The following is a 26,546-nucleotide window of genomic DNA, read 5'->3' on the forward strand; positions in this document are numbered from 1 at the left end:
GGAGTCTGAAAAAATATAACCTCTCAAAAAAAGGATTAAAGAAATCTTCAGAAATTAAATAAATGTATTGCCATCTTTGTGCTTCACTCTTCATACTCTGTTTCTCAGTAAATCCAACCTGGAATGGGTTTATATGTCAAATATTAGATGGTGGTCTCACCAAGTAGAGTAATCAAAGCCTAAAGCACACCTATCTGTAGGTTTGAATCCTTATGCTACTAAATTTGAATAATAAAAGCTCTCAGATATTAAAAATGGAAAGACATCTCTTTTTACAGAGACAAATATTAAATTTGAGTGATAATCCATTCCACAAACTCCAAATATTGGTTTGAGCATTAAAATATAAATTAGGTCATACACTTTCTGGAGAGAGGGCTGGTGGGCATCATAGTGCTGCAAGCACTTTCCTGTAGGGCCAGGAAAATTGAGATAGAAAAGGTATTTGGTTATTTCAATATCAGCATGGGCAGGTGTTTGCTTTGCTTCCATTTTCCAGTCCTTTAAGAGCTATTAGTGCTATATAACTTGCAATTGGAACAGTTATGTTGGAGGGTTTTTCTTGAGAATTAAAAGGTTCTGTTTGTGTCATTTTCCTTTAACCATGCCTTTTTGGCAAAAGATAACACATTCAAAACTGAAGTACAATAATGACTTATTTGACAGTAATTACTTTAAGTACACAAAATATGAGGTAATAATTTCTCTCTTTTTACTACTGGCAGTGGTGCAAAAATACACTATTTTGATACAGCGATGTACTTCAGGTTATGCAAGATATAGAACTACATGAGAGTATGGCAAGACTGGAAGTCTGACAGCTTAAAAAGTTGATGTTCTGTAAATTCACAGTGCTTACATCTGCATACTAGTGGGAACATCAAGTGCAGTCTTTCAGGAGCCACCTTGATTCTTACAGAGCTACAGTGCTCCCAGCCCTTACATATTTTTAGGAGAGAGAGAAACTTTGACTTTAGCATTCTCTGGAAATCTTGAAAATCATATAATGGAACTACATTACAGTGAAGTTATATACCCCAACAAAATATGACTCAGGGAATAAAAGAGACAAATTCTGGTGAGATTTTTCTGAAGTGTTGTGATGCATAGGAAACGCTTCATATTTTCATTTGTGACTTGAACTGGTTTTCTGACTCATGCTTCTGTGTCCTTTACCTATTTAATGAGACGTTTGGCATCTTTTGTTCAAGGATGAAGTGTTCTCCATAACAATCTTTCTTCTTTCACTTTTGGAAAAAGCATCTTAGTAGATGCTTCACCCACCTTGTTTTTTTATGTTTTTCCTGATAATACATTGACAAAACATCCCAGAGAAAGATCTCTATGCAAAGAGCTGTTTATTGGGAAAAAAGTTCAGCTTTTCCATAAGAGTGAGGGTTTACAATGATATTATTTTCTCTGTATGTGGTTTTTAACTACTTTATTTTTATATGCCTAAAACAATTTTTTTTTTCAGATATAGTTAGCTTTTATGTGGTTTCTGGATTGGAGATGTAAGTACACAGACAGAACCTCACAAATGAATCTCTTTCTGTATCAGAAAAGACAGCCACTATGCAGAATTACATTAGGCAGAGCTTTTCATTTTATTCATTAATGCTTTTTACCAGGATACTGTCATCCTAAAGATAGAAATTCAGTGATAAATTCTATAAAAATTGACTGTTTATTGCTTCCTATCAATAATGAATGTTGTTGCTGTGTTTATTTGCTCACAGAATACAGATAAAACCAATGCAGTCTACTTCCATTTAGCATGGATATTCAATCAGTCTCACACCACAAGTGCCTTCATGCTTGAGTGGCGTCTGAAATGGTAGCCAAGCCAGGAACCAAAACTTTGTACCTTTCTTTAATCTAATTTTTTTTACAAAAGTAGCATATTCTGCAGAAGATTTTCCTTTGCACCTGTCTGCAAAGATTTAAGCACTTCATGAAAGATTGCTTCAAATTTCTTAGAACTAGAATTTTTTGACATAGGAGATGTTTATATTAATGAGTCATTTTGTCTCCTTACAGTGCAAATTAGACTATCAAGCCTGTGTCTCAGGAAAACAAATTTCAGTGAAATGTGAAGGACGTTGCCCTTGCCCTTCTGACAAATCCACAAATGCAGGAAGAAATGACAGGAGAGGTGAGTGATGGTAATTTGTGTAATATTTTTAATAGTCATTTCCAGAAGGAGGGAAGATTTTTAACATGGAATATTACAATTATCAGAAACACTCATTATTCTTGAATAAAACCAGCTTTATTTTATTCAAGGTTGTTTCTTTGACAAGGGTTTTGGAGTTGTACCTGTAGTAAAATACAATGGTATTTTTTCAAATGAGCTATTTTAGTATAAGTTTCTGCTGTTCTTTTTTTCATTTGTTGTTTGAATACTCCTTGAGATGCTTATAGGTGTATTTAAAACTAGAAATTAATTCCTTGCTCCTCAGTGTTTTCAGTTGAATATTCAAGAAAACAAAGTGTGATAGAAAGGAAGGAAACCTATAAGTCCTTGTTGCTGGTTATAGGAGCAAGCAGTGGAGCTGTAAAACTGTTAGTAATGTCTGTATTATGTGAGTTCATTTAGAAAGTGCTTGATGGGAGTAAATTGGCTTCCCTTTGGACCACAAATGAGATTATGCTGCTAGAAAATGAGGTTGCTTTGCACTGCTTCTTAGCCATTGGTGCATTGGAACAAACTGGAGAGAAAAAATGGTGGCTAAGCTTATTTGTGTTTCAGTAGCTCCCAGGTGATTATGGAAGGTGGCTGCCACATAAAACATTTTAATTTTTACTTACATTTTATTTAAATATTATTTATTTAAATTATATTACTATTATTATTACTATTATTTACATTGCATTTACAAAACACATCTTTGGTGCTTCTGAATAGAGAGCTGTCATGAGGTTTTAGGCTACCATGGAAGTGAATCTGTCAAGGAAAGCATGATTGGAGGTCTTGATTTTTAAAATTTCTTTAGACTGATCACTGATAGATGCATCTTTTGTTCTTTCTGTATAGTAACACTTTTGATGAGTAAAATACATTGAAAATACAGCAAAACTAGTTTTTGAAGATGATGAGTTTTTTCCTGTAGCAGCGTTAAAACAGTAAAAGAAACAAATACTGCTTTACTGCATTAACATTGATATTTCATTATAGTTTGAGGCACTATTCCAGATTTATTGTGCAGGATAGTCTTGTCTTGCTTTCCATTTTAAGCTGTAGCTACTGCTAAAATGATTTTTTTTTCCTAGTTTAAAAAACAAATTAATGTTCTTTTAACAATGAATGAAGATGACCACTACAAAGATTAAACTGTGTGCAGGCATACAATTCAATTAAAAAACTGCACTGAAACACTTTTTTAGGTCCCTTTTTTCATCTCTGGCAATAAAATTGATGGCGTAATTAAATATTAATTGAATATATGTAATTAAATACTCCCTGTGCTGTAACCCCTCTGCAAAATTATAGTCTTGATGTTTTTTAAAGCATTAATTTACAACTTCATGTAATATCTTGAAAATAAATAGTTAAATATGTCATCTTCTTGCATTGTTGAACAAAATAAAAAGTAGTGGAAGACTCGGCATCATGTGGTTAATGGAGCCCCTTTGATAAGACACACAGTGAGTGTAACCTTAATGTGGTTGCAGCATTCTCTAGCAGTAATTTCTGTATTTCCAGGATATGAGAATATTTGCTTAACAGTGAGCATGAAGTGAAATTAAGATAATGAAGCGAAAAGCATCTCTCTGTGAGTTGTAGACCCACATACTTCAGTGTTAGTCTTTTAATATGCTATCATTGCCCTTAGTTTTTCCCAAAATAAGATCAGCATTTTCTCTGCTGGAAGCTGTTTCACCTGATGCAGTTATCTTTGTCCTTGTGTGTATTCTTTCAAGCATATTTAATTTTTCATACTTCTGTGCTATAACACTGAAAAAAAGCTAGAGATTTTTTTTTTTGCTTCCAAAACTAGAATTTTTTAAAATTAAGAATGAACTATTGATGATTTCAGTTGCCAAGAAGTCAAGATTACTCATGCCTAGTTATGTAAAAGAGAAGGAAAAAAGGTCTCCTGGGTGTAGGAATTAACACTAATCCTGTCCTGACAGATTGTCAGAGCAAGCAAAATACAGGGCTTTTCCAAATGCTACATTTTGTTGCAATGCTGAAATTTGTTAATATAGTTTCTTTACAAGGCCAAAAGCCAGGAAACTTGAGAAACATGAAAGTGAGCTGAGTATTGTCAGTGAAATTTCAGCTTTTATTGTGACAGAGTACGAAATTTCTTACATCAGAAGTTTTTCTAATAAAAAGCTGTAAGATTACAATTTTTGTCTTTAAATAGTGCTCTGGAAAGTGTTACAGTAGTTGGACTTGATGATCTTGGAGACCTTTTCCAAACTAAATGTTTCTATGGTTCTGGGATTCTAAAATGCACAGACATATGTCAGGTGATGAAACCAAACAGTCAAACAGTAAAGTCAAAGTAAAGTTACACTTCCTTTTCTCATTTTAAGTTATCCAGGGATAACTTAAGTAAGGGTTTCCTAAAATACATCCCTTACCTAGGCTGTTCAGGACAATTGTTCATCTTTTCAGATTGAAATTACTGATTTTTTTGGGTGTATCTGGAGAGCAAACTATGCCTGCGAACTTTCCCAAAATAGTCCCAGTGTGAATCCCTATACTTTTTTGGGAAGCAAAATTAAACCACTATTTAGAAAAACAGATTTTCTTCTTAAAAATATATGTGATCTTACTAAAGAAATCACAGTGTCCTTTTAGTTGGAAGTGAATATGAAGTTTGTCTAATCCTTTTCTCTGATGAATGCATGAGGCAGGTGAGGGGATCCAAGCTTTTGTGGAGGCTGTCTCATTTTAATGATACATTTAGAAACATTTAACCCAGTAGATGTGCAGGGTCTCTTAGGTTAAATCCAAAAATGAAAGGGCTAAAAACTTGATCTGGATGTAGGATGTGCAAGTTGTTAAGAAAAATAAAAGTCACAAGCAAAAAATCCCAAACCCCACAACAAAAAAAGCCCACAATAAAATAAAAATCTTGACTTATGTCAAGAATGTAATTCAGGTAAAGCAATGGGTATCATATAAACTATAAACTGCAATTGGTACTACTGTAATTTTTAAAAAGAGACAGAAAAGACAAGGTTAGGGTTTCAAATGAGAGGGGGACATCTGCAGAGCATTAGAGGCAGTATTAGGGGAACACAAAGTTAAAAATAAATTAATATGGGGAGTACAGAAGAGAGGGAGGGCTTGGGAAGTTGCATAGAAGCACAATGAGAAAAGGTGAAGCAGAATGAATGGCAAGCTCCACCTCTTGTGACAGGGGTGTTAAATAAGACATGTGAATAAGCATCTTCCTTTCCAAGCATAACCATTGCCTCATGTCCTGTTTTTGCCCCAATCTCCTTTTCAAGTATGTGCCAGGATTTGGGGTATCCAGGTCATACTGAGTTGCACAGCTGTAAATTAAAGGATTTCACTGAGCTGGAATCTACAGATCTTTATTTTCCTAAGCACTTCTGAGGCTTTTTTCAGTGCTTATGTGGAACCAGAAGCTAGGAAGGATTTTGTGCATGGCACGTTTTAACAAATCTGAGGACTCTTTTGTCCCCTTGGCAGTGTCTGGGCACATTTTTTTCTTTCAAATAGTGGTCATCGTCCTTTTGGTCTGAGATGGAGCAAGCCCTGTCCCTTGCTTGTCCTGTTCTTCAGTCTGATGGGTAAGAACAAGTGCACATGATGCAAAGTGTGGTCAATGAAGACCACAGGCATTTCTGCAGAAATATTGTCAGCAGATGAGTGTATGGCTGACACCCTTTAGCTGTAGTTAAAGACTTCCAAAGGTATCTGAGAAAAGCATCCATTATCAGTTTTCTTAAATTTATGCTCCAGAGTACATACATTGGGAAAGTTTAATTATTTTTAAAACTAAAAATCTTGACAGAGAGCTCTGTTTTATTTTTCTGTCGAGCTGCACTAACATTCTGACAAATGTGTGCTGTGACATGTGCAGGATCCTGGTTTCCCAAACAGTCTATTTCAAAGATTTGGCTGGTGAGTACTGTAGCATCCTTCTCAATTATGTCTTTGGATATCTCCATCACAGAAATGAGGCTGTGTTTCTGCCCTGACATAGGGTCAAGATTCAGGTGGGACATGAAGTCACCGAAAAGCTCATGGCCTGTTTGAAGGCCCAGTTAAAATGGCAAAAGCTGTGTTGTTGCTGGTAAAATACTGAATATGTATTTTTATTAGTTATTGAAGTAGAAGAATTCAGTCTCAATAATTTTTGAGTTAATCTCTAATAAATCCTGTGCTAAGAGCTCATTCAATGTTTTCACTAAAATAAGAGATTTAGGCTTATTAGACTTAGATTTAATAAGATGTTTACTCTCATGGAAGAAAAAAAGGGCTTCTTTTTTTTTTTAGCATCTGAGGACTATGTAGGTAACAAACAAGCACGTACAAATGTCATACTCTTCGACTCTAAGCTTTTTGCAGGAGGAGGTGAAAAGGCAACATTGCATCCTCAAAGTATTTTCAAAGTTAGCATATCTGAAAGACTTTAATCACAGAACATGACTGCTCTCTCAGCTGCATCCTGTTTTATACTGAATGCTGCTGAATTGTTAATTGCTTTGTAGAGATGGAAGTAAATCACAGTAGGATTAAAGGCACTGTGGATACTGGTTCATTCTGTGTGCATCAGTGCTTGAAAAACAAATAGAGGGACAAACAACCAAGCAGCACTCTCTCAAATCCTCTGGTTTAATTTGCATAGCATCATCTTTTTAACACATGACCTCCACTACTCTTCATTTAGCACAGATATAGATGCCAAAAAAGAGCCTTTGTTTTGTTTACCTTCAGAGGGAACACAAACTGGTTTCCAGACTTCACAAATAAAGGGATTGAGGGCCAAAAATACCACTCCAGTGTTTACTCCTTATTCTCTACTTTGTATTTCTGCCTTTCAATGGCAGTTAGTACTGTTGTGTAATTCCCTTTATCTCTTTTCAAAAGTAATTACAGGACATCAGTAGAATAAAAACCCATGTTCAAACCAACATGTACTAGGCCAATTAGGCTTGATATTATCAGTGACCAGTTGTGGGGTAGGCGTAAGTGGCCATTTGTATGAGACAGTGAGCAAAACTACCATCTCTAAGTTGAAGAGGTTCATGCTGTGTGGTCACAAATGAAATTTAACTTTCAAACTTGAAATATAAGAAAAATAACCCACCAAAGAAAATTGCTGTTATGTTACAGTGCTGTTTGGGTTTTATTTACAAGTATGGTAGTTATGTTTTGTTTATTTTTTTTAAAGGTATAATTGTAACATTTAATTTCACACTGTCATGCTTGTTACAGAAAGTAAAGTGAACAGCCTATAGAAAGAAGCACAAAGGGAAATGTGCTGATTCTCATCACAGGCAAACTGCTCTCAGTTAATTCAGTTAACTTTCTCTCTCAAAGGAATATGCAAAGTAAATGGAAGGAGGTGGTCTTGGTAGTTTGGGAGTGTAGGTGGTATTATTTGAGTTAAATTCGCACTAGGTGATTGTCAGCTTTCTAGTTTACTCTTCTTCTTAGCCATACATATATATTCGTTAAGATATATATGTATATATCTTCTTACTACAGTTCTATAGAATGCAACAATAAAATAAATTCTCTATGCTTTCTTGGTTGCTTAATTTTGATTAGAAAATTTTGCTGATTTTTCTCAATATGGTCTTTAGATGAAGCCTGAAATACAAGAGCGTAATGATGAGTGATATCAGTGAAAGCACTCGAATCCAGGAGTTTGTCTTATCTTTACTGATATACACTGCTTGAGCTTGGTGTTGTTGTGGGTTCACAACAAAAATTGAACCTGGGCCATATTTCTCCTCTTGCCTTTACTGCTTGCACCAGCCTGAATCATGCTATTGATTTAAATTTAAATAGGCTATAACATTGTGACTCAGTTTCCTCATTAGAAGAAAAGACATTATCCATACGTATGCCTTCTTACTCTACTAATGTTTCTGAACACTATTTTATTATTATTTCTGAAACCTTTTAATTTTAAAGGTGCTATGAAACTAAAATGTACTATTGTATACACATTGCAGTTCTTTGGAGGGTATTGACTTACAAGTGAATGCTCATTTTACTTTTCTTACTTTTTTTACTAGAATACATAGTTTTTACTTTTCAATCTTACTGCTATTCATCTTAGACCTGTATTTGTCCAAGCATCCAAGCTACTTTTTTTCACCTTTTTTACTTCGTTGCACACATTTACAGTAATGGTGAGCTGTAAGTATATACATTATAGATGATTTGAAGCTATTTGAAGATAAAGTGAAAATTGATGCATTGTAGATTTTGATGCTTTGATACTTGGTCAGCCTAATTAATTACGAATGTCCTCTTTTTTCTCTATTGTATCTAAGGTGAATGATAGACCATTTTTTACTTGATCTTTAATAAGAACTACTATTGTTTTACCAGATTTTAGAGCTTTACTAGATATTTTATAAATGGTAGGTTATTTCTGAGATAGCAGATTAATATTTGCAACAATTCATTTGTATATGTAAATTATTTCTGTATCTATGATTGAAAGGGAATTTGCTAGGTGTTACTGTATTTGTAAAAGGCATTTATAAGGATTCCTTACTGTGTTCATATAATAACAGAAACTCAGTAGAGCTAATTTTATTGGTTGTTTCATCAGTGCTATGATAATTTTTTTGCATGAGTATTTTACATTCTTAAACTGAAGATCTGTTTTTTTCTCAAGTAACACTGAGACAAAATTGTCAACAGTATCTTCTTTTCATTACTCAAGCTCCATGCTAAGACTTTCTAAAAAGAGACTTCTCCATCATAATTAATAGTAATCTAAAGTAGTGTGGTTAGTAGCAATCTAATGTGGTGTAGAATGATAGAGAATGTGTTTGGGATGAGAGTGGTTTTAGCTGTGTGCCCTCATTCCCTGGTTCCCTTGTCAGCTAGCCTGGGCTTAGCCAGAGCACACCCACATAGCTGGGTTTGCTTCTTCTGGAAGCTGGAAAAGATTGGAAAGGAGTCTTATAGGGTGCTTGCCAGGTATTGTCCATGTGTGATGTGGGAGTGATGAGGGGTCTCTGTCTGTGTTTGAAGAAGTGGAGAAATGGAGATGCAGCTGTGTAAAAGCTCATTAGACTCTAGAAGTGACTCTGTTTTGTTCCTGATGCCTGTTTCTCCTATAGTTTCAAACTTCTCCTGCATGGAACAGCGTGTGTTCATTTAAAACACCTTTATAGTTCAAAAAGGATAACTAGAATTGGTTAGTATACTGGTAGATGACATTTTGGCTAATTTTTTTTTTCTTTCTGTTCTTAGAGGGATTAGAATATTTGGGAACAAGTGATAGAAGTATGTGTTGTGCAGAAAAGAAGTGATATCAGAAATGCAGGTAGAGCAATGAGGCAGAGACATTCTAGTAAAAAAATACTCATAATTCACATCAGAGTGGAGCTGATAGTGTAAAAAAAAAAGGGAGCAGGTAGAATGTGCTTGAGCAGTGATGTGATTTTTGATATTCTCTGCAATTAAATCATAATTGCAGGATTAATTAAAATTCAGTATAGCTTGACTGTTACAAGGAAGAAGTGAAGGATTAAGGGAAGGTTGCCCATTCAATAATAATACTGTTTTTGTAAAAAAAACTATAGTGTATATGCTGTGTTTATGAAAAATAATCCCCGTAACATTGCAGAACATACTCGAGAATGCTTTGAAGAACATTTTATTGTTTCCAGGATGAAATGTAATACTGAGGATGGAATGTTAGCTGAGTGCTGGTTGTCCATATTGCAGAGAGCTATGACACTAACAGGAAAATGGGAATATTACATACCCATCACTGGAAACAGCTCTTTGTTCACAGTTCCAAGCACCTTTGCAGTTGCAATCTTCTCTAGAATCTCCTTGTCTTTGCTCTTCATTTGTTTATTTCCAAGTCTTTCCGCTTTCTATGGCTGATTTTGGAAGCTTTTGGGTACTCAAATCTATACAGTTTTGTCAAATCCCGGTATGTACGTCACATCCACCAATTTACTTTTAACTGGAAAACTCCTGAGGTCTCAGTGCTGTGGAAAGTAGTTCTATCCTACTGTGGTGGACTGCACTTGGAGAATTTGCTTCTCATGTTTCTTGTTACCAACAAGTGAGTGTTGAACTGGAAGATCTGGCCTTGTGTTAAAAATAGTTGTGTAATACAGTTTTTGATTCCTAAAATAATGTCAGCATTGCATCTCTGCTCATTGTGTGAGTACTTTTTATCACAGGACATCGAGGGCATGCATGTCCTGTGCAAATTGTGGCTTAGAAAACAGATGTGCATGTTCAAGAGGCTGGGCACAGCATGGCAGCATACCTTGTCCATGCTATGTGTAGGGAGCAATTCAGGGTGAACTTCCCAAACTCCATCTCAAGCAGAGCTAGCTGGTTCACTGTAAGTATGTGGGAGAGAGCTTATGCACATGGGGTGAATGCTTAGAATGCATTGCTTTTTTTGTAATCCTTGATTTCTTGAGGTTGTTCCAAAACTAAGGGTCATTTATACTCTAGTTTGTTTTGGTAAAGACTCAATATATACAAGATGAGTAATCAGTCATTCAGAGTTGCATTCTTTCTTACTACAAAGTATTCATATACTTTTCACAGGGGAAGAGATTCTTCTATAGGAGTTTGCTTTAAAATGATTTATTATGAAAAGTTTGTTTAGCTTGATCGATTTCTTTGCTTCCTTTCCCCTTGTGTTTTAGTAGGAGGGGAAGCCCCAATGAACCCAATGGTGAATTCACCTTTAGAGGTGAAAAAGCTATCTACAGTGCATCAGCCTGTGGCTTTGTGTATGTTCCTGCAATTTTAAGAGAGTTAGCCAAGCTGTTATGATGGAAGAAAACAATTAATGCTGTTTTCATTTTAGGTTTTATAGTCACTAATTTTTACTTAGATCTTGAAACAATTAGTGAGCAAATTCAGTTCTAGAGTCCCCAAAACATGCAAATTATTTGGAAAGTTTAATCTGTGTAGCACAACAAACTCTATTAAATTATTTTAGGAAGTCATGCAGTCATGCTTTTTTAGGATATATTCATTATTTTCTTTTGCACATTGCCAACCAGCTTCCATGGATTATAAAGCAGAAGCTTAAATATAGTCCAGACCATTAAAATAGTGTTGCATTCAATTATAATGGCTATAATTGCCTTAATTATGTAAACGAAGGGGCCTTGCCCATCTTATGGTACATTAAAGGCTTTACAAGTGTGTCACAGTAGTTGTATTGAGAATAAATAAACAAAGAGATGCAGATCATATGCTAAGTATCTGGATCAGCATTATTTTTCTGTTCATGCAATGTACAAATAAGCTAAGGATGCCTTTATGTTTGTGTCTCAATTACTGATGTGATAGTAATATTTTTTTTATTGATAGTATTTTATACCATCAATATGCAGTAATATTTAAAAGTCTTTCATTACTCAACAGTGGAAGATAACTGCTAGAAAAATTAGGTTTTTTGGTAAATCAGGTAATTACTTTAAATTACTTAATTTTCTCCTCCTTATTTATTGAAGATAAAACGTGGTAATTGGATAACCTAATTCTGAATTATTTTTTCTGTAAGTATCAGTTTATTGAATGGTGAAGCTACTTGAGATCCGTAGGAAGCTCAGGGACAGACTGATGATGGTTCAGTAGTGTATTGAAGGTGGATCAATGAGATCCATGGAGTCCTCTTCAGATAGGATGTAAGCTGAGTGGTATTTAAAGAACATGTGATAACCTTTCAGCAACCACTTCTCAGTAATATTAATTGAGTCTTCAGTACTTCAGTATCCTATTTACTTTAGTACTTCAACTGTGCTATCTGTGCTCCCTGTTAAACAGTTGCAGTATCACTTTTCTGAAGTGTTCTAATAGCTGCCAGAAGTTTGGTATTTTCTTTAAAATATCAAAGTCCTTTAGAAGACAGGGATTGAAATGTTTGTCTTTGGCAGCTATTGCTGATGTTTCTACAGCTGCTACACTGAAATTGACAGAAATTTGTTAATATTCTGGTGATATGGTGGCTCTTTCAATTTATTTTTTTTAATGTATCTCATTTATTCTTTGAAGCTGATCTCTTTCATGGTGACTGGTTTCTAGTTGAGCTAATTTTAAGCAAATATTCCACTAACTTATTATGCAAGGAAAAAAGTTTACTTGGTATCAGCATGCCCTTGCTTGATTACACAATATCCTCTTTCTTTCAATAGTAAAATATATAATCAGTTCTTACACATAAAAGTAGAAGTTTTCTCTAAAAAAATCTTTCTCATGTCTCCTGAGCAGGCAGACAGAAGAACACTATTGATTTACTGTTTCACTTTTGCTCTTCTCACATAAAAGTTTGAACGCTCTTTCCTTTCACAGTTGAGAACATTGTTCTCTTGGTTGGTGTAAAGTTTTGAGGCATTGCTGAGCATTTTAATGTGATTGTGTGTATTCACTGATACTCTGAAAATGTCTGTACACTGAGGGTACGATGACACCCTAGACCATGTTCACATCACTCATTTCTGGCTGGGATAATTTCTAGAAGTTTGAAATGATGAGGCAGTGTTGAAAAAAATCAACAGTATTAGAAGAAAGCTATTTGACAATAATTCTCCTGGTCAATTTTTACATGCTTATGAGTGTCTTTAAGCAAGAGAAAGACGTATTTTCAAAACCCTCCCATCCTTACTTTGCATGCACGATAGTCCTGCTAGCTTTGAGTCTTTATGTAGGTTACTACAGCTTTACTTGAGTCTTGGTAAGAATATGTACTAATGTCAGCATGATCTTAATCTACTTCACATGATACGTTTTCATATCTTGAATGTTTTTTTCTGCCAAGAAGACAGGTTTTGTATTTGTAAATACAGATTTATTTTGTATTCTTGATGAATCTGCATTATGAAAACATGTATTAATAAAATTATTAGATCAACCCTTTGTGCCTCAAAGTAATTACCCAACTATGTTGCTTTTTATCTGCATTGCAAAATACAACTCTAATTTTATTTTTTCTTGATATCTTTATTTTATATCACAGATGCAGATTACTTTACATGTCAGAAACTCTCTAAATAAAACATTAAAGTCTTCATGGAAAATAAAAAACCCAACTTCTTTCCTGAAGGCACCACGATCCATGAAATTAGCTGTGGCATCAGTTTTAACTGTTCTGCTGATGCTGCAACATCAAGTGCTACAGCCACCTCACATGCAGGCATCAGCACTTGTTCAGTTCTGTCCAATTGTTAAGCTTTGGCTCATTAGCATGGTGGCACCTTTAAAACATAACTACCCTCTAAAGTTAATTGGCTGTATATTGTGATTTACTAGTGATGAAGTACGTTTTTGTAGGAAAAAAATAGCAAACAAATCTTCTATTTACCATTTCTAAGAGTATAAGTCATAACAAATCCTTGATTGATTCATCTTCAGTAATATTTCCCATCAATATTTTTTGCATTATTTATGCACTTTTTAGTAGAGGTTTTTTAAAATACTAAGAACAGTAGTAGAGCACAAATCATTTAAAAAGAGAGTTGTAAAGCCAGTTGAAGTGGAAACAAAGTAATTAAGACAGTTTTTCTGTTTGGTCTCTTCAGCAGTATTGTCTCAAATTCAGGTGTGGCTGAAGGTTTTCTGGAACTTTACTATGTCTTGCAGGAACCTGATTTTTTTGGTCTAGTTTTCTTTTAAGATCAGTACTTGAAGGTGATCAACCTCTATAGTATTTCTGGATATGCAGTTTAAGAAGATTAAAAGATATGTTGAAGATAGAGGCCACTAAATTGCTGGTATTATATAGTTACCTTCTTTCTAAAGGTTTAGCTTTGGAAAAGGAAGAGTGTATAGTTTTTAGCAAAGTGAACAAAATACTGCTGTGGCTCAGAAAAAGCAAGAAAATAGTAATACTTTCTGGTTTTGTGTTTTACCCTGTTTAAATCTATTAAAGATTAAAAAATAGATTTTATACATGTATATCCAAGTCAGTTGGGATTTTTCTGACTGTTGGATTGAGCTTTGGATCATAACTAGACTTTGTAGAAAACAGGGTACATAACATTAGGAAAGCAGTTTAAAAGAAAATTGTTACAGGTGGGAATATTTTAGAAGAGTTGTCCACCAGCTTTAAGCGTTACTGATTGATAGCTTAAAAGTGTTTTTTCTGAGTCAAAAGCTGACAATAGCCAACAATATGTAGTGTGTCAGGGCTAAAGGATGCAGACAATTGTCAGACGGACATCTGTGACAATTTGCAGCTTAGGAAAAGAAAGCTAGAGATCAATGCAGTTATTCTTCACAAGGTTATTGTGTACATGTGTTTATTTCTTGATGTCTCTAGAATTTCATTCACTAGGGTTAAAGGTAGATTTTGTAATGCAAGCACTGATGTACCATGTCCATAGTTCATTCAGATGGTCTTCTAATTATTAGTGAGAGCTCTCAGTGACTGTAAGGATTAGCAGCCTGCACCAGTTAGAGCCAGCACCTCTGTAGTGTTCATTTGTGGGCAACATGAATCTTGTCGTGTAAGATGCCAGTCTGACAGGATGTTTTTCCTGCATTGCATGGCAGGTTGTTAGAAGTTCATTGATGTGAGTGAGTGATGCCAGGGAGCTGAGAATTAAATTATACCATCACTTGAATTGATTTTTGTTGAGCTGTTTGAAATTATCAGTCAAATACTTCTGCTACCGAACTTTTACCAGGCTGCACACTGGTATTATAGAATCACAGACTAGCAGAATGGTTGAGTTTGAAAGTAATCTCTGGAGGTGCTCTTGCTCCAACCCCCTGCTCAAGAAGGGCCACCTAGAAGAGGTTGCTCAAGATCATGTTCAGACAACTTTAAAATGTCTCAGAGGATAGAGCCTCTACAACCTCTCTGGACATCTCAGTCACTCTCAAGCAAACAACTCTTTTCTCATGTTCAGCAGAAACCTTCTGTTTCACTTTGTGCCCAATACTTCTTGCCCCGTCACTGGGAACCACTGAAAAGAGCCTGGTTCTGTTTTTATGTCCCCCCTCTAGGTATTTATTCACATTTATACGATCCCATTATTTTCTTCTCAGTGAAAATTGTCCAAGCACTTTCATATGAAATTCTTTTGATGCAAAAAACGTAAAATTAAAAGGTCCACATTATAATTAGCTAATCAAAATTGTTTATCATAATAGAACCTCATGAGTGATTTTGTCACCTTCAGTGGCAATTAGTGAGACAATATTGGTTAGCCTTGAAGAGATATGGAAGAGGAAAAGTTTTTTAAATGATCTGAAAACTATATCACATGTATGTATATTAAGGAATATTGCACTTGCTTCTGTGTGCAAATGCATGTTTTTCTATTTTAGCCAAAATATAGAGAAAGAAATACAGTCTGATCCAGTGCATTTAAGGAGCAAGTTGAGAAATGTGTAGCTTAACATAGAGCGTGAAAGTCATGAAAATGTGATTTATAGCTCAAAATACATTTATTACAAAAGATTCTTTGTCATTTTAAAGTGATGGTGTCAATCCATAAATTTCCTAGCTAACTTTATACAGTTTACAGTGATTTTAGATTTATATGCTAACTTTCATTAAGAGAAATCTCTTAGAAAAAAATATTGTTTGCCTACACGCACACACAATGCAGATGTTGTAATGAAGTATATTTTATATATATATGAAGCACCTAGAATATTGAAACTATTCTGTGGAACTGAGTGAGTTTTTTTATTAGGGTAGCATACTCATGTACAAGATACTGAAAACTATGACCAGTAGTAGTAGTAATAGTAGTCTTGAAACCCAACATATTTTACAGAATACAAACTCATAAAAACTGTTTGCAAATCATAAAGCCCACAAAAATACCCCTTGTTTTCCATCTGCTTCAGGCACAGTGATATAACATTCAGTTCAATCTGAAAGAAGCATTTTAGTGGGTAATGATTTATTCTTGATGTTTGGACAAAAGACACAAGGAGCCTTGGAAGTAATTTTTAAATCCTTAGCTATATATATTTATATGTAGAAGCAAATTAACTACACACAGCATGAAGATAAAATTATACTGAATTTCGTTACCACAGGGGTCATGGAATAATTGCACAATCTACTATTCCTTTTTTTCCCTATTGCTCCAACTCAAAGCAAAGTTTCTCCAGACTGGAAGTATGCCCCTTTTGTGGTTTAAGGACTTCCACAATGGAAATAGAAATGCATATATCTATTAAGAAGGCATTTGCAAAGAGATTGATGGTGTTGGCATGTGTTTGTTAAGCACCAGGCAAACAACCAGTCCATATGTGCAGATTGCTCCCAGCGCACATGCAGAGAATCTGGTGTGTCCTGGAGGCTTGCAGCTTAATGACTTGAAACTTGTATGATACACTCTTTTGGGAGAGCTGAACATGAAATGGTCTGGTCAGAGCTTCTGCTCTTGTTCTGTTATAATCTGAATTTCCTTTTGATTTACAGAGTTTTGGGGTAGATAAAGAATAGCATTCTAAAAAGTTGAAGTGTGGGAACTCTTTTCCTATGTGATCAAGCAATTCGTTCCAGTGTATCACGTGGACATTGGGTCATTCTGTTACGTGAATCAGAATGGAATATAAAATGCTTATCAAGCATTATAAATGCTTATTAATGTTATTTTGAGTGACAAGAAATTTCTCTTGCAATGGAAGCCAAACAGTAACAATGAAAACAAAGTACATCTGCCTATTGCGGTCTTTACAGAGGTCTTATTTTTTCTATGAGAGTCTCAGTGTTAGCCTGCATTATTTTATTTTTTAGAACGTTGAATTAACTTTTATCTGTGCAATATCAGACTGTACAAAAAAATGGACATTTACCTGAAAACAATTTCCTTACTTCTTTCAATGCTATAAGAGAAAAGGGGTGTATGTGAACTCAAAAATTGCATATTTCTGCATTTCTTTGTAGTGATTGGAAAAATATCGATCAATTACTTTAGATTAAAATGTTCAGCATCTCATCTTTCTGAAAAAAAGTTTTACATTGTACTATTTTTCAAAATATTAATATTTTCAAAAAATTTTATTTTCTCCAGGAAAAGAATCATTCAGTAACAGTGTGATAATGATAAAAGATATTTTGTTACAGAAATATGTGCTGAGTGACAAATACTTGATTTCACAAGAAAATTTCTACATCAAAGTGATTAAATGGGACACCTTGATTATGTGTTGTACAATGAAATGCAAATAATGTGTGGTTCATTAGCTCTTGACACTTCAAAATGTGATGGACTAAAGAAATAAACAACCTAGAAAGGGGAAAAGGGGGAAGAAAGAAAATGGGAATAACAAGGAGATGATGATTCTTTAATTAAGTCTTCGGCTCAGGAGTATAGTTTTGTGCCCACCAAGGCGGGTGCTTGACTGCCTTGTCTAGATAGAAGAGAGAAACTCACTATTTTTTTTTGTCTGTATTCAGCCATATATTTATGTATGATCATATCTTTTGCTGAAGAGCTGACCTGTTTTGTGTGTGTGTAGTAAATGGGAAGCAAGTAAAATATAGATACCTAATATACCTAGTTGACTACCTTTCAGGGAGATTTTGGAGAGTTTGTGTGAATTGCTCCTCTGTGGGCCATTACCACTGCCTATATCCTCAGGAAGTTTCTTCTGATTATCATCACTGTTGAGTGACAGAATAATCAGAGTAGCTATTGCCTGCATCTTCTTCACAGGTGATCAATATCAGTGTATTGAAAATGTCATGGTTTCTGTTTCCTTCCTTATTAATTTCTTTTAAGAGACTTACATAACACTCAGGCATTTTTCGACTTCAGGCAATGACTAGACATTCAGTATTCATTTAATTTATTTTAATCAGCTATTTGTTTGCATCAGATAATTTATGCAGCAGTGTCATGGTGATAGCAGGAGTGGTTTTGCGTTCAGTGGACCAGGTGTTGTACATTGATACTATTTGGTCACAACTCCCCCATGCTGACTCCTGTTGAAATAAACAGTACTGGACACAAGTATAAATTGAGAGAGGAGTGGCTGGAGAGCAGCTCTGCCAAGACAAATCCAGGGGTGCTGGTCAGCAGCAGCTCAGTGTGGGTCAGCAGGGGCTGCCCTGGGACCCAGAGGGCAAAATCCCATCCTGGGGTGCATCAAGCTCAGCACGAGCAGACAACCAACAGAGGTGACTGTCCTGCTGCATTCAGCCTTGGGGGGCCTCACCCTGAGTGCTCTGTGCAGTTCTGGGCCCCACATGTCAAGAAGGATATGATGGTCCTTGGATGAATCCAGAGGAGGCCAATGAAACTGGTGACAGGGGGAGCAAACAATGTACTGTGTGGAGAGGATGACAATTTTGGGCTTGTCAGGTTTGAAGAGTAAGAGGTGAAGGGTGGCTTCATTGCTCTCTACAGCTCCCTGAGGAGGTGGAGAGGGAGCTGCTGAGCTCTTCTCCCTGCTATCTGGTGACAGGACACATGGGAATGCTTCAGAGCTGTACCACAGGAGGGTTAGACTGAACATTTGGAAACATTTTGTTAGTGAGAAGGTGGTCAAACACTGCAACAACCTTCCTAGAGAGGTGGTCAATGATCCTGTCAGCCTTTAAGAGGCATTTGGACAATGACTTCAATAGCATGTGTTGAGTTATGGTCAGGCATCTGGACTATTGTAGGTCCCTTCCAAGTGAAATACTATTCTAAGTGAGTAGACATTATTTTAATTTGATTGCTAAGTTATGATTCTGTTTAGGACTCTGCCCACTTACTTGCTTGTTTAATAGATTTACCCCAAATGCAGTATAGCATACCTTGAGGCACAAACGGCAAAATTCACAGATGTAATTTCTAGTATCTGGAAGATAATAAAAAAAAAATATTTTCTATGGTTTTTATATGTTTTGTTCTTCACAGCCTATACAAGAAAGTAATTTTCTTGTAAAGTTCTAAGTTTTAATGAGTTTTTGGTTTATTTTTGTGTTCTGAGGCTTAAACTACAGTTTTGATACCATTTTAAATTGCAAATTCAACGCCTTTGGGTTTGGTGGGAAGTCTGTTCTTATTGTAACTTCCCTTATCAACTTGGAAACATTAGGTTTCAGTGTAATTTTTATTTTTTTTAGAAATTTTTTCGCAGCTCAAGGTGCTGACTGATTTAAAAATAATAGCTGAAGTTGTACTGAAGTTTTTTAATACAGAATGCTAAACTACATTACCATAGTGGCAACTGCTGACCATGCAGCATCATGTCCTGCAAAAATTTATTTAGTCATGGCCATCAGCTGTGGGACCCCCAGCATAAGAAGGACATGGACCTGCTGGAGTGAGTCCAGAGGAGGGCCACAAAGATGCTCCCAAGGACTGAGACCTACAGTTGTTCAGCCTGGAGAAGAGAAGGCTCTGGGGAAAGCTTATAGCAGCCTTCCAATATCTGAAGGAGACTACAAGAGAGCAGGATGCTCATGGCCTTATCCAGCTTGGCCTTGAACCCTTCAGGGTTGGAGCATCCACTGCCTCCCTGCGCAACCAGTACCAGAATGTTGTCACCCTCACGGAAAAGAATTTCTTCCTAGTGTCTAACCTAAATTTCCCCTCTTTCAGTTGGTGCCCATTACTCCTCCCATTGCTACAGTTCCTGATGAAAAGTCCCTCTCCAGCTTCCCTGTAGCCTCTCTTGAGATACTGGAAGGTTCCTATGAGGTCTCCATACAACCGTCTCCTCTCCAGGGGCTGAACAGCCCCAACTCTCTCAGCTGTTGTCATAGGAGATTTGCTCCAGTCCTTTTTTCACCCTCATGGTCCTCCTCATACTTGTTCCAACAGCTCCATGTCCTTCTCATTTTGGGGACACAGGAGCTGGATGCAGTACTCAGATTTGATCTCACAAGATCAGGGTAGACAGGGAGAATAATCAATTTGCTGGTCATGCTCCTTTTAGTGCAGCCCAGAATTCCCTTGGCTTTCTGGGCTGTGACTGCACACTGGTGGCTCATGTTGAGTTTTTCATCAACCACCATTCTGAATTCCTTCTCTGCAGCCCTCCTCTAAGTCCCTTCTCCACTCAGCTTGTAGGTGTGCTTGGGATTGCTGTGACACAAGACCTTGTTGACCTCCATAAGGTTTGTGTGGGCCCACCTAGCAGGTGTGTCAAGGTCCTTCTGGATGCCATCCCCTTCCCTCTGGCATGTTGACTGCAGCACACAGCCTGGTGTTGTCAGCAAACTTGCTGAAGGTGCACTTGATTCCTCTGTTCATGTCACCGACAAAGATGTTGAGCAGTATCAGCCCCACAATATAATTATTCTCTACATTTAATGACCTTTTAAAATTACACAGTACATCCAGTCCTATTAGACTTCCAGGTGTGGTTTTAAATGATAAAAAAGATACTCTCTGCCATGTACAGCATGTTGTAGGATTATGTAATATTTATTTTTCATCATAGTTACCAACCCTTACTAATCTGTGAGCAGCCCTAGAAACTTAGAAAATTCCATTTCTAAAACAAGAATTCAGTATAAAATGAGACTAAACTAGTGTTTTTTCTCTGTAAGTTGATTGTATATTAAGAAATAACAGCAGTGTTGGTTCTTAAAGTAGAAACATGTGGATGATGTCCTTTCAATTAATCAATTAATACATGCAGACAGAAGCAAATAAAATCCCAAGTCTGTTCAGGTGTTCAAGCAATAGCCTTCAAATTACAACTGTGAAACCAGGAGGAAGTTTTGAGGCTTTATGCAGTAGCAATAAGGGTTTTTCTTCTGTGTTGAAAGCAAAACTTATACTGAAATCAGTGACAAAACTCCCACAAAACGGAACCAGGATTTCTTTTAGTTTAATGAAATAAGAGGCATGGAGAAACTCTTAAACTTGGACCCGTTGTACTGCAAGTTAATTTTTTTGGTGGTAGCGCCTGCTGTTGAGTCCAGTAATCTCTGCACACATTTGCTTTGCCACAGCTTCACCTTTCTAGATGTGAATTTGCTGTTTGCAAGTCATTAAGGAACTTTATGGACATCTTGAAAGTGAGGAAATGGGCCATGGAGACAGAAAAGCAACAACTTTCTGAGCTCAGTGCAGTGGTAACAAAACATGGGGTTTGGCCACAGTGAATTCACACGTGGCTGTCATGTTTTGAAACTACCTGAGCAGCCTCATGATGCAGCTGGCCCTATAGAATAGAATAATCTGGCAGGACTCTGTAGTGCCATTTTGATTTAATGGTGATCATTGTTGAAGAAATAAGGAACCTTTGTGTGACCACTGAAATTGAGGTATAACTATGATATATTTCTGCATGTTTCTCTGTAGTTATTGATGTGTTTTCAGAAATACAAATTTTTTCTAAGGCCGTGGCCCAAAAAGGGCAAAAAGAAACATGCATGAAATTGAGTTTCTGTAACAAAAAGAATAACAGCTAGAAAATGGTGTTAAGAGTCTTTTGACAGCGAACAGAAAAATCTTTGCAAAAAATAGACATAATTTCACACTATGAATGTTTCTTACTGTCTTCAAAACCAGTATCAGTAGGTATTTCATTATTTCTTAAAATAATTAAAGTACTGGTTTTGTTTTTCACTTTTAAGTCTCAGGTATTGATGCATTATTTTCAGACTCTTGCTGATGTCACTGACAGTTTAAAGACTTCTACAGATTTTATAAACAATACAAAACAGTGATGCCATTATTAGGGACAGTAGTTTGGAAGTCTCAGATGCAGTGGTGAAGAGGCTTACAGTTGATGATACTTGGCAGTTCTTTTCGGCTGCAGGCAGTGGTGCTGATGATCAGCACAACCAGTTAGTATAAATGCCTTTCATGGCTTATGATTAACAAGTAAAATTATAACTGAATAGATTACTACCTGGCATCTCTAATTGCCCATACTCTTTTTGCCTTGAAAGGTTCTTAATCACCATGTGAAAAAACAATGTACATTCTAATTATATAGATTTTGTCTAAAATTCAACACATTTTCTTGCAGATTATTTTTTTCAAAATATGTCATATTTCTTTAAACAAAAAGGTTATATTTTTCTTCTCTTTTAATAGATTGAAAAAAATATTAAATGTAATTTTTCATTGTGAAAAATATCAACAGAATTGTTTAAACATTCATCACTATTTTGATCAGTGTTAGCATTCCTTTCCTCTTCAGAGAACCAAGTAGTTGGCCTAGACAGCAGCCAAGTGAGGGTGAAATTCTGGCACTACTGAAGTCATCAAGAATTTTACTACTGATTTCGAAAGGGTAAGGATTTTAAAAGAGCTTTGTTGTGTTCTGCATACACAGGGTGCTTATCAGTGCCTTCTGTCTGCAGCTCCTTTTGCAAACTTCTGTCTTATGAAGTCAACACACAGACAACACTGCCTGCAGGTGGCCAGCAGGAACACTAGGGCTGGAAAAGAATTTTCTGAAACCTATCATGATACCAAGACTGACCCCTCATGCTGTCTGGTTTGGATCTGATGTTGATTTATGTCATATACAGTATAGTCAGTGTGTTAAAGGTTCTCTCTAACACATATGGGGATTGCTGCTGGTAATGCAATATTTTTTGATTTAAAATACATACATATATATGTTAATAATCACATTAGAAATTACCAAGACTAAATAAATTCCTATCTCTATGAATATACAGCTCAGAAAAATTCCCTGATCTATATCAGACATTCATGAACAATCCATTTAGTGCTGAATGCATAGACTAACAAAACATAATTGCACTTTGCGAACATACGTCGTGTATGCATTTGTAAAAATTTTGGGGTTTTGTGCCCTAATAGTTCTTTTTTAAACTCATTAGTTTCTGCATTTCTCCTTACTCTTTTGATTAGTGAATTTCTGTGGAGACACAGCTGCAGACTGCATTTAGTGAACCAGCATTCTGATTTTACTGAGGTGATGGTAGTGTAGGAGAGTTTGCGTCACACTGCCTGTTATTTCTGGGCCAGAGGAATTGGGTCCTGCTGTTACATTACTATATAATGGATAAACTGTCATGGGTTTCTTCAGTAGTAGAGAAAGAGTTTGTCTACCTCTGTACTTTAGGGAAGATACAAATAATTAGCTAAATTTGAGTAATTCTGCCCTCTTGGTCCTCTCTGAAAGGTCTACAAGCAACTGTGCTCTTTAATGAACAGTTTTACTTGATTAACAGCAATGTTAATGGTTAAACATTCAAAAGAAGCACACAAACAAATGGTTAAAATAAATAAAAAGTGGTTTAAAGCATCAGATCACAGTCTAAATATGAATAAAGTAAATTGCTGCAATGCAGCCTTGGATCTGTTAGACTTCACTGGGATTCAATATGATATAAGATTCCTTTATGCCAGACACTTGTAGTGCAGATTGTAGTTCATATCTGTTAAAGGGTGATTTTTCAGCCCACTGTTCAATTCTCCTGCCCTTCTGTGACAGAGAAAAGGTTCAAACCAAGTGTATGAGAAGTAATAATTTTTTCTCATAATAGAAAGAAAGGTCCATCAGTCCCTTATAGGTTCTGTGATGTAATGCACTTTTAGCATCTTTTATCAGGACAGAACATGTTTGATTTCAGAAAATACCGAATTTGAAATGGTGAAATAATATAGATATATTTTAAAATTTTCATTATAAAGAGCATTGTTCAGTGATATTTTTACTTTTGTCTACTATATGTCAAGGGGTTGTGTGTCAAATACAAGAAGTCTTTACAGGTCTCTGTCAGTCATGACTTTTAAGGGAAGAAAACATCCAGGCTTTGTCCCAGAGCTGTGTAGTTCTTTCAGGAATCCCTAAAACTGAATTTTGAAAACTGCCATATCTTTGGTTTATGGTTTCCTTGAAAGCTTTCACCACCAACACAAGTTTGGTCTGTCACTATTTGATGCTTCCCACATCTTTCATTACATGAAATACTGGATTCAATTGAATATACAGAAATATTTGAAAATTATCTTGGAATATAGCATAATACAGTGGACCATCTCTTTGCTATCTTCTTTTGCTGTCTGTGTTCATAACTATGCAATTTACAGATTAATAACATTTTCATCATCAGAAATTAATAGTTTGGAATAACAGAGCACGATAATGATAGCCACCACTGAAGGTTAGCTGCAGTTAGCAAAGGAAGCCATTGACTGTCCTTCAGAAAATAAATTAGCAAATTCCACAATAGGTCTGTGATACTTCAGAGAGATTAAAGAATCAGTATTGTCTTACTTAATTGCAATGTCTTTGTAAGTTCATGTATTTTAAGTTGAAGACAGCAACTTGGCACAAAAATTCTGTGTGTTGTGGTTATTACTATTTTTCCCGCACTCAGAAATTATTATTGTATTTAAATGTGAGGTCTTTAAAAACTGTGAGGACACAAAAAGATCAGATTTATTTTATGAAAATGTAATTTATTGAAATAATTTTGCATTTTATGAAGCATTAATCATGTGCAGAATGTCTGTATGGAACATTAATTTGGGGCAGTAAGAATAAGCAGCTGCAGTTCCCTGATACGGTATCTGCAGTTTTTGTATTAATTATCTCATAACATAGACTAACCGAAGTAGAAAATTCATTATGTTTAGTTAAATAGTAAGGAAATCGAAGGGCTTTTATTTGTTAATGTCAAGGTATTATCTTCCTAAAATCACTGGCCCTAGAGCTAGCAGATGGCTGATAAATATCAGCTTATAGAAATAGAAATATATGTATTAATTTTTTCAGTTTGCAGCGTTTTTTTAAAAAACAAACCAACCAGTTCTAACTGTATATCTGGGATGGTAAAAAGATGACTGAAATGCCTGTCCCATCCTTTAGTTACAGGTTTGGAGGGATTTTTGTCCTTCTGCCAAATTTATTGGGTTTTGCTATCACATTTCTTTTTGCCATATGTTACTCTTCCCATTTGTGACAGATGATGCAGAGCTAGAAGTGCTGCTCTATATTGCAGGAATTGTAAGTCACTTGCCTACAATTCTTAGACATTTAGAATTAGCCACATGGGTACTAGCCCTTATTCTGGAGCCAGGAATTTTCAGTCCAAGTAACCAGTTCCTCAGGGCTAAATTCACAAACCTCTGCAGAATGGCAGCCTTGCAGAGTACTGTCATTGAGTAGTTACGTGTGCTGTAATGTTCCAGCTTACTATAGTAGATAATGTCTTTAAAGGCAGCACTGAGTTCTGGTGGCAGTTCTAGGGTTACTGTATTTTCAGAAGAACATTTAAGTGCCTGTGCTGGAACAGATGCTCAACATTTACCATACAGCCATATGATAGTACATGATTAGTAGGTAACACTTTGAAAGGGCATTGGGCTATATGAGCATCAGCTGTGGTGATGACTCCTAATAATCCTGTTCACAGCTGATTGAGAATTGCTGCTCTGACCAGGTTTCTGGGTGTCTAGCAATCCTGGACAGATGGATGCAATCCTCAAGTTACAGCATGAGGAAGTACTCTTGTACTTTTCAGGGAGAACAGTGCAGAGCTACAGAACAGTTGATAGTAGCTCCTTTCAAAGAGGGGTTGTCTCTCAAAGGCTGAGGAACCCTCACATAAATTGCATGATGATCACAGGACATGAATGACTGGCTGTACACTGCCCTGAGCAGCCTGATGTAATTAGACCTACGTTTAGCTGAGAGTAAGACTGAACTAATTATGGAGACATTGTTTGATTCTGGGAATCAAACAATATCATATTGCTTCTTAATTACAATGTTTTTTAAAGTCATATGCAGTGATTCTAGTATGTTGAAAAAGTTTGAATAGCAATAAGTCTTTCTTGGGTACACACTGATTGCTCAGTTGCCCATCTCTCATGAAGTAATTACACGTTGACTCTAAAGCACGGTTGATACGTACCGTTCTTCAAGTTTTCTATATTCTCTCTTTATATTTACTTCCTGCTTATTTTATTGTATAAATGAATTTATGAGTATAGTCCTGCCTGATTGAATGAGATTGTGTGTACTGAGGAAGAGCATCTGTATAGTGTGCGGTATCACTTCTTTTCTTTTTTTTTTTCCCTAAATCTTTTTTTGACCCTTTACTTAGTGAAAGATACTGCTTCATATAACAGTATTGCAGTGTGCTCATTATGTCCATGTCCATTCAATACTTACCAAGCTACAGATAATTTTTTATGTGTCTGTGTTTATATAAAAAGGAAGCACTATTAAAATAACTTACTTTCTCTTATGTCAGGAAGCTAAGACTAGTTTAAATATGTTAGGGAATTCAATACATTATGCTAGTGCTAAAACATGTTCCACATGTCTTTACAGTTTTCAGTAGCACTCTTTTTACTTCATTAATTAGCTTGAGTTGAAAGGCACTAGAAGAACTCAGGCTGATACAGCCTTTTCAAATATTTTACTTCCAATCTGTAAAATATATTCAAATGCCAACACAAATCATAACATTTACTGT

At 35.9% G+C, this 26,546-nt stretch overlaps 1 protein-coding gene across 7 annotated transcripts in view; it reads left to right on the plus strand.

The window, feature by feature from the left end:
* Positions 1–26,546, plus strand: part of SPOCK3 (SPARC (osteonectin), cwcv and kazal like domains proteoglycan 3) — a 428,772-nt gene that overhangs the window by 377,899 nt on the left and 24,327 nt on the right. For all 7 annotated transcript variants that reach the window (XM_086890368.1, XM_086890373.1, XM_086890370.1 and 4 more), the window contains one exon: positions 2,041–2,155. In XM_086890368.1, coding sequence (XP_086746494.1) covers positions 2,041–2,155 — 115 coding nt within the window. The remainder of the gene's footprint in view (positions 1–2,040; positions 2,156–26,546) is intronic.

This window comes from Cyanistes caeruleus, chromosome 5, assembly GCF_971803275.1.
Source record: "Cyanistes caeruleus chromosome 5, bCyaCae1.hap1.1, whole genome shotgun sequence".
NCBI lineage: Eukaryota > Metazoa > Chordata > Aves > Passeriformes > Paridae > Cyanistes > Cyanistes caeruleus.